Here is an 18399-nt window from a genome sequence, read left to right on the forward strand (position 1 = left end):
TGTGTGTGTGTGTGTGTGTGTGTGTGTGTGTGTGTGTGTGTGTGTGTGTGTGTGTGTGTGTGTGTGTGTGTGTGTGTGTGTGTGTATGTGTGTGTGTGTGTGTGTGTGTGTGTGTGTGTGTGTGTGTGTGGGTATGTTTTGTGTGTGAAGTTACGCACCTGCTCGGTATGCGTGTACACTCTTGGTAAATATCGCTACAGCTCCATCTCAGAAGAAACAAACAAATCTAGTTAACTGCTGGAGCTCACGTGGAGTCCTTCAAAAAAAATCAATTCAGAATTCTGTTTGTCTCCACCAAATAAAGATTTCATGTCATTTGTTTGTTGTTTTGGAAAAGACTTGGAGCCACCCATGTAGAAGGCATGCATATTTAACTCTCCTCAAGCCTCAGAAACAAACTGCCAAAGACAAGCCTCAATTGACACACGTACAAATTGTCTGCAATCTCGGTATTATCTCTTCGACCGACATCAGACCTGGAGGCTTCATACTGAGAGACGGGCAGGTGGAGTTAAAACAATCACAAGCAAAAGTAAACAATAAAGGTTACCAACCCTGCTCTGGTGACTGGCTTCCACTGTTGTGCAGTTTGATCTGTCTCTGCCTAGGAAACCCTGGGCTGTAGACCCGAATGCACAGTTATTATGGGCCTTGCACTCACTCTTTAAGGGTATTGCAAAATGTGATATACCTTTCACACGGTTTAATAAAGGAGTCCCAGATGCATTCCCAATTCTGATGATTCCCAGCTTGTGCTTCTGGGAGTACACTTCACCTCCTGCTCATAAATATCACTTTCTAAAAGCTGACAAAATGATGCATTTTAACTTGGCCAACTGCCATTGCTCACTGACAATTAAACAAATACCACAACAAAAGAACAAAATCCCCACCGAATTCACTTTGAATGTGACTGCACTTGATTGAAATTATGTTTTTTTTTTTTCTATGGCTAAATACATTATTTTGAAATCCCAGAAAGGGGTTTACTCATTTTCTTGTTGACTTGAACAGAGTCATAACCACAAATCCAGAGTCAGCACAATTTGGGCATCGTCTGGAACATCTTTATAAAATATTGTGGTAAAAAGAATGGATTTGTTTCATTTTGAATTTAGCTCGATCAAGAGCAATCCATCTTGAAATGTCTCTGAGACTTTCACTTGACTGAAACCACTGAATCAACGATGGACTGCACTCATCCAAATCTAACAAAATGCACGAGCACTGAATAAGTGATAATATCTGATGAACGTATTCTTTGCCATTAATAGTTTATAAGTGTACGGTATAGTGTATCAATAGATCCAAAGGGGCTCCTCTTCACTGTGGCTACAGTATATTTACAGTGATGCACTGTACAAGGTAGAGCCCAGTGTCATCACCCTCTCTTCAAGCACTGTGACTCATGTAGTGGGCGCAAAAGGGATGTTAGCTATCTTTAAACATCTATATAATGTAAGATACATGTATATAAATACATAACAGGGGGAGATGAGACATATAAACACTGTGAAAGTTTCAAAATGCTCAATCCACATAGAAATGCTTGTATTCAGAAACGCCGCCTTTAAACGTGCCGTCAGGAATCCTGTACACTTGTGATGTCAGTGCTGTTACAGACGTCTTCTAGCAGAAACCCAAAATACAAGTATGAACCTGAAAATGAGCATAAAACTTTAAAACTGGTTTGTTTTCATACACTAAATGTATCGTTCTTGCAAAGCCTTTTCATAATTGCTCTAAATTAATGCACTTTTACAGATTGAGGAGGGGACAGACATAAGTCATTGCCTGCCGGGCTGTGCTGCTAACTTTCCATCTCACATGAACTGTAATGGGCTGTGACTTTCTAGTTCCAGCGTGCAATGACACCTTAGAGCAGACAGGGACTAGAGCTTACAGCCTCACTGAGAAAGTGATGCTGATGTTGTGTATTGGACAACGTAAAGACTTGCAAGCTGAAACGCTACATATACAAACATACTGCCAGACATATATGCTGCCAACAAGAGGCAATTATGCAGTTAGGCTTAACACTAGGTAATACTCTCTTTTGGGCTGGGAAAACTTGCTTTTGCCATGTTTTTCCTGTTTGCTGGAGGGAGAAAACACTTCCAGTGAATAATAATCACAATTGTGAGATGGAGGGATTTTGCTCCGAGTATTACAGAGGAATTTCAAAGAAGACTGCGATACTGTTAGCAAAAGTGTTCGCTGTCAAACACCCAAAGGCATGAAAAGAACAGTATTCCCAATCTCTGTGACTTGGCCAAGAAGCAAGTGAAATTTTCTCCCTTTCATATGAGGTGTATATGATCCCCCATGCCCCCACCGCTCCATACTGTACATTAAACAATTAAATATATGCACTGTCAGTATGCAAATGTGATATCAGTATCCCTTATATACTTGCCTCCTTTGAGTACAAGATGATGGATGATATATTACAGCTGAGGTGGTCTTAGACTAATGACACAGCTGCATTACAAAACACAACTTAGTACACAGCACAGAGACAGAACACGCACACTTGCATACACAAATGCCACCTTGTTTAATCCTCCAGGAATCAGTGAAATTTGATTACCATGACTTTTACAAACACACTTTATATGAGAGTCGACATTCCATACATCAGCAGGAGGGAGGAGGGAGGAAGAGGAGGGTAGAGACAGGGAGACAGAGTAATACGTGATGCTGAAAAGAACTGCAGTTTGAGAGGAGAAACACTGGACACGCACACAGTGGTCTCCTGAGTAGAATGAAACACACACCCACACACACACACACACACACACACACACACACACACACACACACCTCACACACACACACACACACACACACACACACACACCACACACACACACACACACACACACACACACACACACACACACACACACACACACACACACACACACACACACACACGCACACGCACAAACACACAAACACACTCACACACTCACATACACACACAGTGTTTCACTCCGTACGGTAAATGCGGCGAAACTGTATATTTACCAGTAAATGTATACATCTCCCAGGGTAAATCTTGTGAATGTGTACATTTCCAGGATAATGTAAGTGGAAACGCTAGGCGCAGTATCGTGAGACTCACTTTTTGTGTGGATATTATGTAGTAGGCGGAAAATTTACCCCTATGGCAAAGCTAATAAACTGAGATCAGTGAGACATGGGAGATCCAGATGAGTAACAGTCTAACAACAGAAAAAAGGGAAAAGTTCAAAGTTATCATACATGCCAACACAATTGACCTGCATCGTAGTGGGATCACTGAATGAGGATTGATGCAATATGAATCAATTTAATGGCACGTATGCCTCTTATACTAATCAGTATATGACCTAGGACCACTCATATTTTTGAGAAACATCTAATACACGTACACCCATGTATAAAAACATGTGAATAAAAGCAACAACAAAATTAAAGCGTTCAATTGTGAAACAAAACTCCATGAGGCCAAATAGCTGCTGATGAACACTGTTTACAGTGTGCAGTTAACACGGCAGGAGAGCTCCACGATAATATGACTTCTCAACTCATTAGTGGGGAAACGCGGAGATGAAGAGATTTATCTTGAGAAATGCTACAAGTTAATGTTAAACATTAGCCATCTCTGTGGTTGATAATTCCCATTTACTGTTCCCCATATACACATCAGCGTTCTCAAATCAAACATAAAGAGAGTCAATTGATAATGAGTGAAAAGAATCAAGGTGGTTTGAGATTATCGGTACTCGATACCTTAAGGTATCGACCGAAACAACCCAGTACCAAGTAGTATCAAAACTTCTCCAGCGGGGCACAAAATAAGCACAGTTTACTCACTTTAATATATAATGCACATAATATCATTATCGTGTCATACATCAATGTTATTACATATTGCATATTATTATCATTTTTTATCGTGCAGCCCTGGATTTGTGTAAAAATGTGGGCTGGAGGGGTGGAGGCATTTTACGCAAGAATGCTTCCATTTATGTATCGAATGAATAAAAAAAGTGCCTAATGATCATGATATGATGAATGATAATTAAATACTCTATTGGTATCATTTTAAAAGTACTGGTATTAGTATTGGTAACGTCATTTTTTATTGATACCCAAACAGCCCTATTTAAAACTGCGAGGGAACCTGACTTTAAAAAAATCATTATATTGTATTTTGGCTCAGCAATAAATAACATTGATTTATCAATTAAACAGCCACATAATTTCTACAGTTTTAATTAAAAACAGAGATGCAGCATGCAAGTGGCCATTAGTATGTTAGTGCCTATGAGGCCAATGCACTCGAGTCCAAGGTTTATCAACAAAACTAACAATCTGACCTCACAGCAACTTTATAGAACACAAACAAATCTGGTCTGATACACTTTCTGTATTTTATTTAATGTTTAATTGTATAGGGACAAGTATGCAGCATAAACCAATGCCTCACCACCGCATTTATAGTCTAGGCTTATTTGCAATGCCCGTCCCTACAGTAGATATAGGTTTAGTATTAAATAGTAGGTTTTGCACATATTCCCTGGCACCTTCATCATAATCATCGGACAGCTTCCCAAATATTTGGGTGAATTGTGGTTTCTCTAACTTTAGGCATATAAATATTATGTTGCATTAGAAATATGAGAGCCATAATTATAATCTGTCTGAATATGCGGTGTTGACTCAATCAACATTATGAAAGCAAAGCAAAAAAGAAAAAAAAAAACATAAAATGTGAAATAGATAAATAGTATCGATGCAGAAATGAAACCAGTGAAATGCACACTGAATTCATGTTGAGTGTTTAAGGTGTAGGCTACAACTCACAAGTTACTGATCAATATGTTAGGATGTTTGGTATAGTCAGACATGCATTAATATTACTTTAGGCCCTGGGGCTATACGGTCGATTTAGAGGCTGTTCCTTCCCTTCACAATATGCCAAAAACAAATTAATTCTGAACCCCCCGTCAATGGAAAGAAACAAGTAGTAAATGGAGTGTCCTCCTTACAAGTAAACAGAATATGAAATGTATCAAATTTATATCAAAGACAATACGTCAACTATAAGTCAAGACAAAGCTAGGTTATCATCAGCCAATTAGACCTGCGTGCACAGCGGAAACACAAGAATAAAATTAAAAACTGATGCAAAACATAAGCTAATTCCTTTTGCGTAAGTCCTTTCACCGAATTCTCGTCCAGCTTTTAGGTGCTTTATAATATTTTTTTTTTTTCAGTGTATGTTTGCTGATATCGAATAATACTGTAGATGTGTGAGAGATTTGAATAAAATATCCCCAGAACTGCACGTAGTCTTGCTTGTTTGATGTGTAGCGCTGTCCATGGTGCTGATCATGCAACTGTCATGATGCAGCTGTCTTAGTGACTTGGTTTTAAACAAATAACTGACTTAGGCCTTGGACTGTTTGTGCATGAACTGTACGATTTAGTAGAGAGGTGGGACTACACAATGTGATCATACTTTGCCATTCTTATAAATCATAGGCTGGACTCAGTCAAAATGGATTCATATCAACTGAATTAATTTTAAACATCATTCAAAAATGTACAGTAAATAAGCAACTCATTCCATGGCAGTCTTTTAACATTTACACCTACATAATACTAAAATATTCAATATGAATCCGTTTCTGCATTAAAAAGTAAGAAAAAAATGACTTTGATTGTTAGGGTCTGGCCATAAAAACCAAATACCCAGCCAATTACTTTCCTCTGACAAGGACTGATATCAAAATTTATAATATATATTCAAACATTTTTTTAAAGCTCAAGTCTCGTTGGCGGTTGGTGGCCCAAATAAGCCCTTACATTAGGGTGACAGTGTGTATATTGAAATTGTCTGGCTGATATATTTTCACAAAGGTTTGACTGAGTTGTCAGATTTTAAATATATCCACAAAGTATGTGACATAAAGAAAAAGCTGTTGTAGCAGCTCCCGCCCACTGTTGCTGGTGGGCAACTTCATAATCCTTACACAACAATGAGGCAGTATGAATTGTCTGTTAAAACCTCTCAAACGAGTCATGCAGTCTCAGGTGTCCACAGATATACTGCGTACTGATCATATTCATTTTTACAGTAAAATATTGCCAAATAATTTTGCACCTGGAGAGTAGCTCTACCTGTGTTTTTAACCTGCTTCTCATACAAATACATACACAGACTTGAATTAAACAATTGTACAAATATTGTGAGAAGGACTTACAGATATTTTTATATGATTTTTTCTGGTTTAAGTGTTGTTGGACTTGTGCGGCATTATTTGCATCAAACCCAAAAGGACATCTGGGTCTGCATGTGCAGAATGAAAAAAAATAAATGGGTATGACTAAAACCTACCTTCCTAAAACATGAGCAGAGAGTATGAAATATGTATTGGTTTCCGAAATCCTGAACTAGCCATATTCTTTTACAAGTCTCTAAGCTCCAGATATTATTAAGTCAGAGAATGAGGATGCTAAAGAAAAACTTCATCAAAATCAATAGGGTTCCTGCACCTGTGGTGCTTGATTTACAGTGTGATGTTTTGTTGACATCTCAGTCTTATTTGTGGATGTAAACATACAAAATTGCCTCATGCTGCTCTAAATTATATTTGACTCCTTGAGCCCAGGCAAAGTCTGACGAGCAGAAAGTTTAAGTTAGAGAACAAGCACTTAAAAAAGGAGTAAATGGGCCATCTGTGTGTGCGCACACATGCACACACATACATGTTTTAATGTTTTATCTCTCTCCAATTATTTAAATCTGATTTACGCAGGACTCAGATATTACAGGAGCTCTATGTGGGGACATTTCAGGATACCAAAAGTATTGTCTCTACTGCAAAGCCTGGCTTCTTATTACAGCGACACTCTTGGTCATTTAGTTCATGATGGTTGGGCTTGGAAGTTAAAATACAAAGACACACTCACACAGACACATGCAGACACACACACATGCAGACACACACACACACACACACACAAACAAGCTCAGGCACATACTCACACACACGCACATGCTCACACACACACACACACACACACACACAGCGCCCCCACACTCACGGTCACACATTCCCACTGTTTAATATATTTCTGTGTCTCCAGTTAACAATATTTTGTGTCAAATTATGGCGGGCAAGATAAATTGTGGGTTTGTGCGGCATGGAGAAAATAGAACAGGAGGAAAATGTGGGGCTTCCTGTTGGGTAGGAGGAGAGGAGACAACTAGCTTTTTACCTCACGATACTTGTTAAGCTTGTTAATCTGAGCACCTTTGCGAACTTGTCTTTGGTGAAATATCTGCATGACCGAAACCCGCTGAAATACCTATACCAACAATCTGCAAGGCATCTACGCACAATTTACCATGTGCAGCCCCATTTGCAAATGAAAGGCTGGCTGGATAATTACATGTATCAACAAAGAAATTACATTCATGAATAGAATGAATCTAATTAATTCTCTGCATTACTGCACATTAGGTTCCTATTTCCAGTTTGGTCAGCCAGACAGTATGGACCTCTGGAGTTCAAGCGGAAATGGAAGTCACAACAGACACAAAATGACGTTGGGTGTTAATTGGGCTATGCTTGGCTCAGAGAGAGATGGAGAGATAGACAAAGAGGAGGAGAAAAAGAGAGAGGGAGGGAGAGAGAGAGCCTGGAGGACTAATTAGTGATTATAACTTGGCGCTCTCCAAACATAAAAAATCTCTCAACCCAAAAGACAGAGGAATGATTAAAAATAAAAGAATAGGAATCAAACACAAGGAGCTGTGAAACACCCCTTTGGTATTGTGTGTGTGTGTGTGTGTGTGTGCGACATGTCTGTGTGTGTACATACATGCGTGCGAGCATGTGTGAGCATGTGTGAGTGTGTGATGGCTTCTTTGCCCCCTCATTAAACCATGTTTTACTCTGGTAAACGGCGGCAGCACAGAGCTCAATGTCAACTGGAGAGGTTACAGCCATAGGCAGCCTCTGGGACACACACACACTGACACGGATACACCAAGTCTCTCGTGTACACGTTATCCAACAAATACATTGACGGCACACCGATTTCATTTTAAAAATGAAACTTCTTTTCTTTTTTGTCTTTGTTCTGACACAACGGACAAAATGAAGAGTGCCAGCCTCTCCCGGCCCAATGCCAGTGTGAGTGGACATTAGCAATTTACACATCAAATTCATAAATCAAGGGCACCCTTCACCATGGTATAAATGGAGTGTAGAGACCTGGCTGCCTGCTAACTGTATCGCTCTGGGTTTCCATAATGGATCCATAGTATGTTTTTAACATTGTCTGGTAGCTGACATTTAACGTAATGTCTCCTGTGTAACTTTTCCAGACACTTCTCCTGCCCTGTTGTCTTACCTACAGAGAGAACAATGGGAAATATCTCTACGAAAAAAAACATAGGAATACAATGCATGCATATTTAATTCAATGTATCTATTTAATCGCTCACAAACAACAATAATGACATGAATAATAAATTAAACACGCACACACATTCAGGCACACTCGTAGACAGAGACACACAGAGCTTTGTTTGGGGTAGAAATTGGAGCTCACACAAGTTGAGACGCCACAGCGCACACAGGTGAGTGTGAGTGGGTTCCTGACACTTTTACCTGAGATTAAGAGTTTTTGTTCTTCACCAATTTTTGTCTGTCGTACATGTCTGGGACCCCAAGCAGAGGTACTGACTATGTCAAGACTCTCTTATCACCTTCAATTTACTAAAAAATCACGAACAGAGTTTGTGTCAAACATGCCACATCGATCATACCATTAACAGGAATACACACACACATCCAATCGGTTACAATGGTAACACATACCCTTGACGCACACGCACAAGAGGCAGATGGGCCAGTGGTCTAAAATGTATATGCTTTTTGATCTGCTTCTCATTCAAGCAATCATGTTAGTGTCATGCAGCGACACAGCCAGAAATGGGTGTGCGTGAACTGTCAACTAGCTGCCTTCACAGCACACAGCCACCACTACATCACTGCATGACGAGAACAGAGCGCTACAATAAAACACTGCATGTTTTATATCATATTATTTCATAATATTAATACCAGAAAAATGCCATCTTCTAACGCTTGCTTTCTGCACCCTAACAGTTGAGCGACATGCGGAGCAGACTCACATGCAGAGACATTGTGGCACAGACGGCTGTCGTCTGTGTGATGTACTGAAGTCTGTACCGACCCGTTTGACAGTTGCATCATTTGAATCATAGTGGGGGGGCTGCTCTGAAGTAGAAGCCTTTAAAATGCACATTAGATCATGAAATGACGTGCACAGTCGCATAGTGTGTGAATACAAGTTTAACAGTTTAAATTTGAGCGTTTGAAAGGGAGTTTTGCTCCACTTTTATTCCACTGGCTCCTTAAAATATGAGTCTGGATGTCAAGGGTCCCCACAAGAGTAATCACATCTTTTCATGAGCTTGAGACCCAGGACCAGACTCTAAAGTTTGCCCTTGTCTACATTAGAAAAAGTTTGATAGCCCTCTTATTTCAGTGCTCTACAAAATTTGCTGAAACCAAACAAGTCATTCCCGATGGATGGATAAAACAGGCTCTTCCATCAGTCTGTCCACCTGAGTGTGGTTTGTTATCTAAAACTAGTCTATAGTCTTATTACCATGGACAGATACACATACACCCCCAATCTATTATTGAACAAAAGGCTCACGCCTCCGCTCAGCCCTTCAGGGAGGAATCCATCCCTCCATCCCAGAATAATTTCACACATCAGTAGATACACAAAAGAGAGAGAAAGAGGGTGGAAGAGAGGGAAGGAAGAGAGGAAAGGACAGACAGGAGAAGTGGAGGGGGTAAAAATGTATGGGGTCACAGCTCAGTGCTCGTGGGAGGCCAAGGTGTCGGGGGGAGCCATGCGTGACAAAACAGAGCTCAGAGTATCATATGTGATCACGCACACGGGCAAGAAAACAAACGCACACACATGCACATGCACACGCACACAGATACCCACACACACTGGCACAGACACACGCGTGTCAAGAAAGAGGTGAGAATAAGGACATAGCAGATGAAGACGTGTTAAGATCGGGTCTGATTTAATCAGAGGCATCAAAACACAGAATGGTAATCTCTTTATCTATCACACTCTCTTCTCTATTCACACACACACATACACACACACACACACACACATACACACATACTCAGGATAATCCTAATTCTACATGCAACAGTGAGTCAGAGGAAACATAAAACCATTTTTTTTATTATGCGTAAGTGTATGGAAATGAAGAATGCTATGGAAACCCACAAAGGCACAGATGTACACGCACACCAAAACACGGACACACAAGTGTGTCTACACACCGAATAATTACTAGGCGTTCTACAACACGCCATTTGTCGATAACATATCACCGCACTTCATGTGCAACATCTAGACTAGAACAATATTATATTTGAACACAAACAAACACATACACACATTGAGGGGATGCGACTGAATAAATAAATTGAAAGCTTCAAATCTGACAGATGACTTGACAGCTGACGGCTGATTGGTCTGGAAATGCTGCGTATAAAATTGTGTTACGCCAAAATCTATGGTGGACGAATAAACTGTACATGTCTTAAATTTGATGACCAATGATGATTTCAATTTTCAATATGCTGCTGATGAAAACTACTTCTCGCAATGTCTGCAATACAGACAGATAAAAATCAACACACGCGGGGAAAAAAAATCTATTATTTTGTTGCAGCAGCTACAAAATAATCGACCGCAATAATCTGGAGCTCTGTGTGTTTCTGCCCACGTGTCAGTGTGTCTGTTAGGGACACAGACTGAAAAACATACATGCATTAGATGTGCAACGAGCATACACCCCCCCCCCCCCCCCCCCCCATGAAAGCACCAAGCAAGGGGAGCAGAAGACACAATGGAGTGTTTAAGTATGCAGGAAACTTTATGCCTGGGTGGAAGAGGAGCTTTGAAGGAATCCGCTGAGGGACACCCAACCTCCCTCTGAACTGAGCCTGTACCTCCTCATCATAGAGAGAGAGAGAGAGAGAGAGAGAGAGAGAGAGAGAGAGAGAGAGAGAGAGAGAGAGAGAGAGAGAGAGAGAGAGAGAGGGAGAGAGAGAGAGAGAAAGAGAGAGAAGACTAGAGAGAAGAGGAGGAAGAGGAAATGAAAGATAGAGAAGACTAGATGGTAAGTTGGAAGAGACTGATGGAGATAAGGAAGCAGAGGGGGCAGCAACAAGGTGCTTTGGTCTAGTCCCTCCGCCTTGTGCACAATTGCTCTTGGTTAGGATGATGTGTGGAAGTCCCTAACCGGCAGCGGTCACGTTGTTCCGAACCGCACACACACACACACACACACACACACACACACACACACACACACACACACACACACACACACACACACACACACACACACACACACACACACACACACACACACACACACACACACACACACACAGACACACACTGCCTATTCATGTGAGCAAACTATTCAGTAGGCGCCGTGCTTAACTCCCAGTATGACCTTCATTGAGATGGATTGCATGAAAAATGTAATGACTTTCCTGAGAGAAAAACCACAGGCCAAATCAGCTTTGCATTGCATAATAATGCTGGACTTGGTAATCAATAACACAAACACACAAACACACATCCATAATGGAGTGCACAGCCTGCACATGGAGAAAATGTCTCAGCAGAGGCCAACAACATCACAATGGATGGAGCAAACCACCAGTGGTGAGCTGTGCAATGCATAAACAAGGAGCTGTTGACGATAAATGCCTGCATCCATTTCCACCCATCAAACACTTCCCTAAGCTAACAGCTTAAGTCTGGAACAACATGCAACTCTGAAAGGCTTTTCACACCCCAAATGTTTAGCTCAGGGTTATCTTTGGCCATGGGTAAGGAGTTGTCCCAACCTAATTTGGCCTCATTTTATATTGTACCACTTAGCCAGCAGCACGTTTTAAGTTATCTATTGTTCATGCTGCAAATATGATGCTAATTTTGGCCCAGAGCAGAGCAAATCCAGCCCTATATTAATGAGTGGTAGCCATGAGTTTGTGTAAAAAAACAGTCAAAGCATACTAAAATCACTAAAGTGAAGTGCAAAAAGCCCTTAAGTTAATTTAACTTAACTTGCTTTTATGATCAAATCCTCTGGGTGCCTGGTCACTGCTTTAGTTGTTTATACCTCACAGACAGCTTTTCATTATTTTCTCTATTTTTTGTTTTGTAGGACAGTGTTACACAATGTGACTAGAGCGTCATTTTCACACATAACACAAAACAGAAAAGAGCAACTAAGAGCAGAAATGTGCCACACATTTAACAGCTTTCTATGGTTGCATGGCAACAATGTTAGGTTCAGCAATTGTTAATGTACTACCCTACTGACCATAGGGTTTTTGAACGCAGTAAAATACTCAGCAGTTGGAACATTCACTATGTAGCTTCATTTCCCTTTTTCTTAGCCTTTAAGCTGTATATAATTTCAGATCCAGGAGGCCCTGATTCCTGCGCCTTAACCCAGAGTTGTTTGCATTACAAAGCTGGATAGACAGCAGCACCACAAATGGGATGTATAGTCAGTGGGATTTTTAGCTGTGAGCTTGTTTTGCTGTTTTTTTTATTTCCTAGTGTCACAGTTTTAGGGTCCCATAATGAAAATCTGCCATTGTGTTTGTTTACCTCCTCTTCATCTCTCAATGTGACATTAGCTAGAGATGAGTCACACCAGCAAAAAACACTGAGTTCATCTCACTGTCACAGATATTTCCCTCCTTAGTGTGTCTCAGTCTCACCTCGTTGGTGTTCCAGCGATGGCGCTCCTTGGGCAGAGAGGAACATTTGGGTAGACACTCCAGCAGCTTCTTTGGAAGGTAGATCTTCAACTGGCCCGGCTCATCTGGAGCGGGAGGGGAGGCGGGGGAGGAGAAGGGTGAAGATAAAGGAAGATAAATGAGGGATGAGTAGGAAGAAGAGAGAAATTTCTCATCAGACACAGAGACAATGTGTGAGGAGAATACCAAAAAGCAGCATCTCTGGAATCTGGATGTAGAAAATCATAACGCACTTTAATTATGTAGCATTTTAATGGCTGATGTGACCTTAAGTTAAGTGAATTTGCACAAAGATTTGTTTGGGCCTCTGAATGTAATTTCAGCTTTAATTCATTTTGGTTCATCCTACTTGATTTGTAATAACCTGCTGGAAATTCAGATTTTTCACTAATACAGCTAACAGGAGTAAGCCAGCAAATTGCACACAAATTATGTTGAATATTTCTACAGTATGTTTATATATGTGTGCCTTATTATATTGTATGCCCCTTATGGATGATTCACAGTGGTGAAGGCAAGTAAGGTTGATATTTACTGTGGCAATCAAGGTACAGGTACAAAAAATAGTTAAGTGTGCAGCTCGCAGAGGGAGTGGCGTGCACTTATGTTTGGATAGCAGGTGTAGCTGTACAGCGCACCTGAGGCCCACACGGAAACAGATTTGGATTAAGAAGAATCCATTATCATACATTATCAGTGCATTTGGGGTTGAAAACAATGTTGGTCAATCACATGGGCATCTCTTATCCCCTTTAAAAGCAATGCTCTCCCCACAGTGTTATACAGACAATTTGGTAATGGAGTAGAGACTCAAGACTCGCTCCTCCACAGAGGAAACAAATATTCTTGTACTGGAGCTTGAAAATCACAAGTGCAACTATACAGCAGCTCAAATGTTGCCACAGGCAGGTGATGTTTAGTTTGAAGTTTAAAGCATGTTTCTGGACATACTGAAATTCCTGGGAGCTCCGTGTTTTCTTTTTTTTCTTTTTTTTTTTAGCAGTCTTAGCAGTTGTCAAGCCTTTTTTATTATATAGGACAGACAGGGAATGGGGTGAGAGAGAGAGGGGGAGACATGCAGCAAAGAGCCGCAGGTCGGAGTCGAACCCGCGGCTGCTGCCTTGAGGACCTTCAGCCTCTTTACATGGGGTGCCCGCTCTAACCACTGTGCCTCTGGCCGCCCCAGCTCTGTGTTTCGTAAGTTCATAAAAATCTGATTATTAACCTTTACCTTTAAGACATTATTACTTTAAACGAAGTCTGGTGATATTCTCTTGATCAACCAATCCCATAAAAACATCAAAAATAAAATAAAATAAAATAAAAAACTGCAATTTCCCAGCTTGGGAACAATACAGTATTTCTATTCTATTCTATCAAAAATGAACTGATCCTACTAACAAGTATTGCCTCTGTCGCCAAAGTCTAATAAATCATATTCCTCTCTGCCATAAACCTCTATTATTGTCCAAAAACTGTTCACATCAGTGAGCTACACCGGTGCACTGGGGGACTTGTTCCTTCATTACCATGAACATGGGTACAGCAGTTTATTTTGAGTGAATCCCAAATAGACCGTCCTGCTGCTGTAAATACTCACTAGAGCAGTAGTTCCCAACCTATTTTCTTTAAGGGTGCCCTTTGCTGTCATGAAGTGAACTGGCAACCCATGACTGACTTATTATATATATATATATATATATATTATATTATATATAATGCATAACAAAAGCCGTATAACATTTTTTGTGTGTAAATATTTCTTTAGAGATGAGTTTTCCTGTTATGTTAAGGAATAAAAATTCTCTGCCTTTTTTTTTTTTTTTTAAATCATTGTTTTCCTCTCTTTGGTACTTGGCCATTGTTTTGGCCATCGGGACCCCCAGGTTGTGAACCAGTGCACTAGAGCACCAAATCCGTGGTGGAAAATAGTCCCGAATAAATGCCCTATTTACTCCTGTTTGGGTAACATTTGCTAAAAACAACAGTGTCGAGCTGTTTTAAGAAAATGTTAAGCTTTTTTTAAAAATGTAACTATATATTTCAAGTTTCGAAATGTACGCTTTTAAACCACAAACAAGACAGGGAAGTATTTCAGTATTGAGAGATGAGAGCACTGTTGGTCTTTTAATGGGATGTGTTGACAGCGACAAAAATATAGCGCACTTTATCCTTTAATTGAAAGAAAATTTTCGTTTGTGTTGTTTTCTGTGTAATGCTTGACTACTGGTGAAAAAAACTAAACAGGCAAGTGAAACCTGAATAATAGGGATTTGTGTAACCCACTACCAAAACCATATGGTGCTGCTGGATTAGCGGTGAAACTGCTCCTACTGCACCTCTCCTCCCACTGCAGAGCACGGAGAATCACCAAAATACTGAATAGTTGCAGGTGAGGGAAAAAAAATCCCACTGCGCCTCAGGAAAGTACTACTTCACCAGCGCATAGTGTCCGTACAAAGATAGAACTCCTGGTGTGTGTGTGTGTGTGTGTGTGTGCCTGTTTGTGAGTGTGTGCCCAGCGGGTGTGCAGCTCAGAAGTCAAAGAGAGCAAGCACTCAAAGGTTATTGATAAGCATTTGAGTAGAGGGCGTCCATTCATGACTCCCCTGGGAAGATAGGAATTATACTCTACCTGAGGGCGGACGACAGAGCGAGAGAAAAAGAGAGATAGGTGGGGTGGGAGGGTCAGAGCAGGAGACAGAGAGGCAGGGAGAAAATGAGCCAGAGAGAGACAGTTAATGAAGAAAAAAGAAACTTAAGGAGAGAGAGAGACAAGATTTAGAAAGTAAGAATGTTGCAAGGACAAGAGATGGAAGAAGGTAACTCCAAGACGCAAAGAGAGAAAAGCACCATAGCAGGACAGGAGTGGGGTCTATGTGTGTGCGCTCATGTGAATGTGTGTGTTTGTGTCAGTAGGAAGTGTGTTCAGGCACGTATGCTCCCCCTAATCAATTATGCATTTATTAATAGAAGGCCTGAGAAGACAAAATTTCAAACAGCTGAACGGTGCAGCAGCTTAGTTAAACAGCTGAATGGTGCAGCTTAGTTAAAGCCTAATTTCTTTTTTAGCAGCACTCCAGCCTCTCTGCTATGAATGCCAATCAGCGTTTAAACCCCACCCCTCCTGGCTATAACCCCCTCCCCTCCCCCTGCTGTTCTGAAGAATTCTCATCAGAGTCTCGCCTTTGAAATGTACCAGAACCACCACATCAAACAAGCCCGTTGCACATGCGTAGGCACTCACGCAAACACCCGTGCACACACGCACACGCATATACATGCAAACCCACACACACATACACACTCAGTGCCTGCCGATCAAAGAACAGACATCACAGTATTTGTCCCAGAGTGGGTTTTTTAACCAGTGACCTTGGTACCAAAATCCCTTTCAAAGCGCACCTTCACAGACACAACCGTCATTTTAACCTATCCTCATATTAACCCCCCCGACAAGGAATGGAAGACCAACTTTGCAGATTTGTTGAATGCTGATGAGCTTTTACACCCCAAAGGGTTGTATCTTGTATTTCTAACAATACTGAACCAGCGAATGCGTCCCTGTTTTAAAAAATTCAGCCTGGGTACTGTCGCAATCGTCTTTTCCATCTGTTCCGAATGGCTCTCAGTGGAGCTTTACTGTGGTGTGACATGGGGCAAAAACTTTCTCTTCTGTTTCTGGCTACCCAGGAAAATGAACCATCCTGGGACACGGTGAAAACACATCTAAATATGTAAATTCAGTGCTCTTCACGTTGATATTTGAAATCATAAAACTGTTTCAATACCTGCATTGCTTCATGTGAGTCCCTCAGCGGTGAGCTACGAATGTCTGGCAGTACATAGATCACTCACTCAATTGCTAATCTAGTTTAAAGAGAAAAAAAAAGAAAAGGCCAAAAGAGTGGCAAAGGCTGAATGCTAATGTAGAACTGCTGGCTCATTAAGTCATATAGAGGTATACGTGCTGAAAAGTGAAAATGTTCGACCAAAGTGAAACATTGCTTTGGTTGCCTATCAAATGCCGTAATTTAGACTGGAATCACACAGAAGAGCGGCCTCCGACTGATGAATATTTTACCTCATAAAACTGTCATCTCCATATTTAACACAGAAACAAGCCAATGCCCTTGTGAGATGGCTGTCAGTTAATTATAAAACTCTCCTCAGTAAAGAGAGAGAAAAACGCTCCAAATGCAACTCTTAACTCTCCCCCTACTGATATTAGGAGGCGTCAGGGGAAATTTTCACATTTTCCCCCTTTTCGGGATGAAATTAATGTGACAGAAAGAAAGGCTCATTGCACAGCAGCTAGATAGAGGGATGGGAGGGAGGGCAGGAGGGAGAGCTGGGGCAGGGAGAAGAAAGCGGGGAGCATTGCATGGGATAAGCGAGAGTGCAGGAAGAGGGAGGGAGAGACGATGGAAAGAGGGAGAGCAGGGGGGTGCGGGGGGGAGGTAGAGAGATGGGCGTGCATGCTAATTTTATCATTCTGCTGATAAACTTTTCCTCCAGTAATCCTCCAGCTGGGACGTGAGAACAGATAGGAGACAGGGATAGGCTCAGAAAGTCTCAGCTCATATTAAACAGCCATCCCAAACAGAACTCTCTGTTCTATTCTATTGTTTTTTCAGATTTAATTCTTTATTTTATGACATCCTTGTTTGCTCTTATCCCTCTTAACAAAATAAGAGGTTTCGGGTGCAGGTATGAGGCCATCTGCTCCTTTTGAAATTAAAATGGTTTTGAGGTATACCGTATGTGTATGTGTGTGAGGCGTGTGTGTGTATGTGTGTGGGAGTTGGGGCGGTATTTTCACAACCCCCCCCCCCCCCCACTACCACTTCACTAGGCTGCGTGTCTGTCTGCTCCTCCACACATCTGTTTATTTTCCTTCAATTTGTCACCCTAACATACACACACACAGAGGCAGATGCATCTGCGTCATCTCCTTAGAAATCAATAACCAATCAAAGCAATCATTGCTTTTATAGTCTCTCTAACACACTGCAGCAATCACACACACACATTCCCGGGACACACACATTCATAACCATGCGGCGACCCCAGATTACACACTCCATCTCACTTCTAGTTTAACCAGGCCCATTGAGGATTATAGATACATAATGCCATGTGTACAGATTAGGCATGACAATAAACTACTGATAGCCAAAGTAAGCCCTGCCTTCTCTGTGGCTATGTGCAGGAGTGTGTGTGTGTGTGTGTGTGTGTGTGTGCACCCGCTAATACTGTACTGGCATGCATGAATAAACATGATGTGTAACAGAGCTGAATTGGAATGACGTGTGTTTGTGTTGTGTACGTGTGAGTGTGAGTGTGTGTGTGTGTGAGTGTTTGAGTGTGTGTATGTGTGAGTGTGTGTGTGTGTAAGTGTGATCTGTGACAGAGCAGATGAGAAGGAGACCTCAGTTCCCGCATCACATCATTCTGCCAGAAGGCTTTTATACTT

The 18399-nt window shown here is 41.2% G+C and overlaps 1 protein-coding gene across 1 annotated transcript in view; it reads right to left on the reverse strand.

Moving 5' to 3' along the window:
- LOC310965513 (calmodulin-binding transcription activator 1-like) overlaps positions 1-18399 on the reverse strand; it is a gene marked incomplete at both ends in the record, with an annotated part of 51682 nt that overhangs the window by 30990 nt on the left and 2293 nt on the right. The window contains one exon of the mRNA XM_083939170.1: positions 12885-12988. Within this exon, the coding sequence (XP_083795296.1) occupies positions 12885-12988 (104 nt within the window). The remainder of the gene's footprint in view (positions 1-12884; positions 12989-18399) is intronic.

The sequence above is a fragment of the Echiichthys vipera genome, assembly GCF_963691815.1.
Source record: "Echiichthys vipera genome assembly, chromosome: X".
Taxonomy (NCBI): Eukaryota; Metazoa; Chordata; class Actinopteri; order Perciformes; family Trachinidae; genus Echiichthys; species Echiichthys vipera.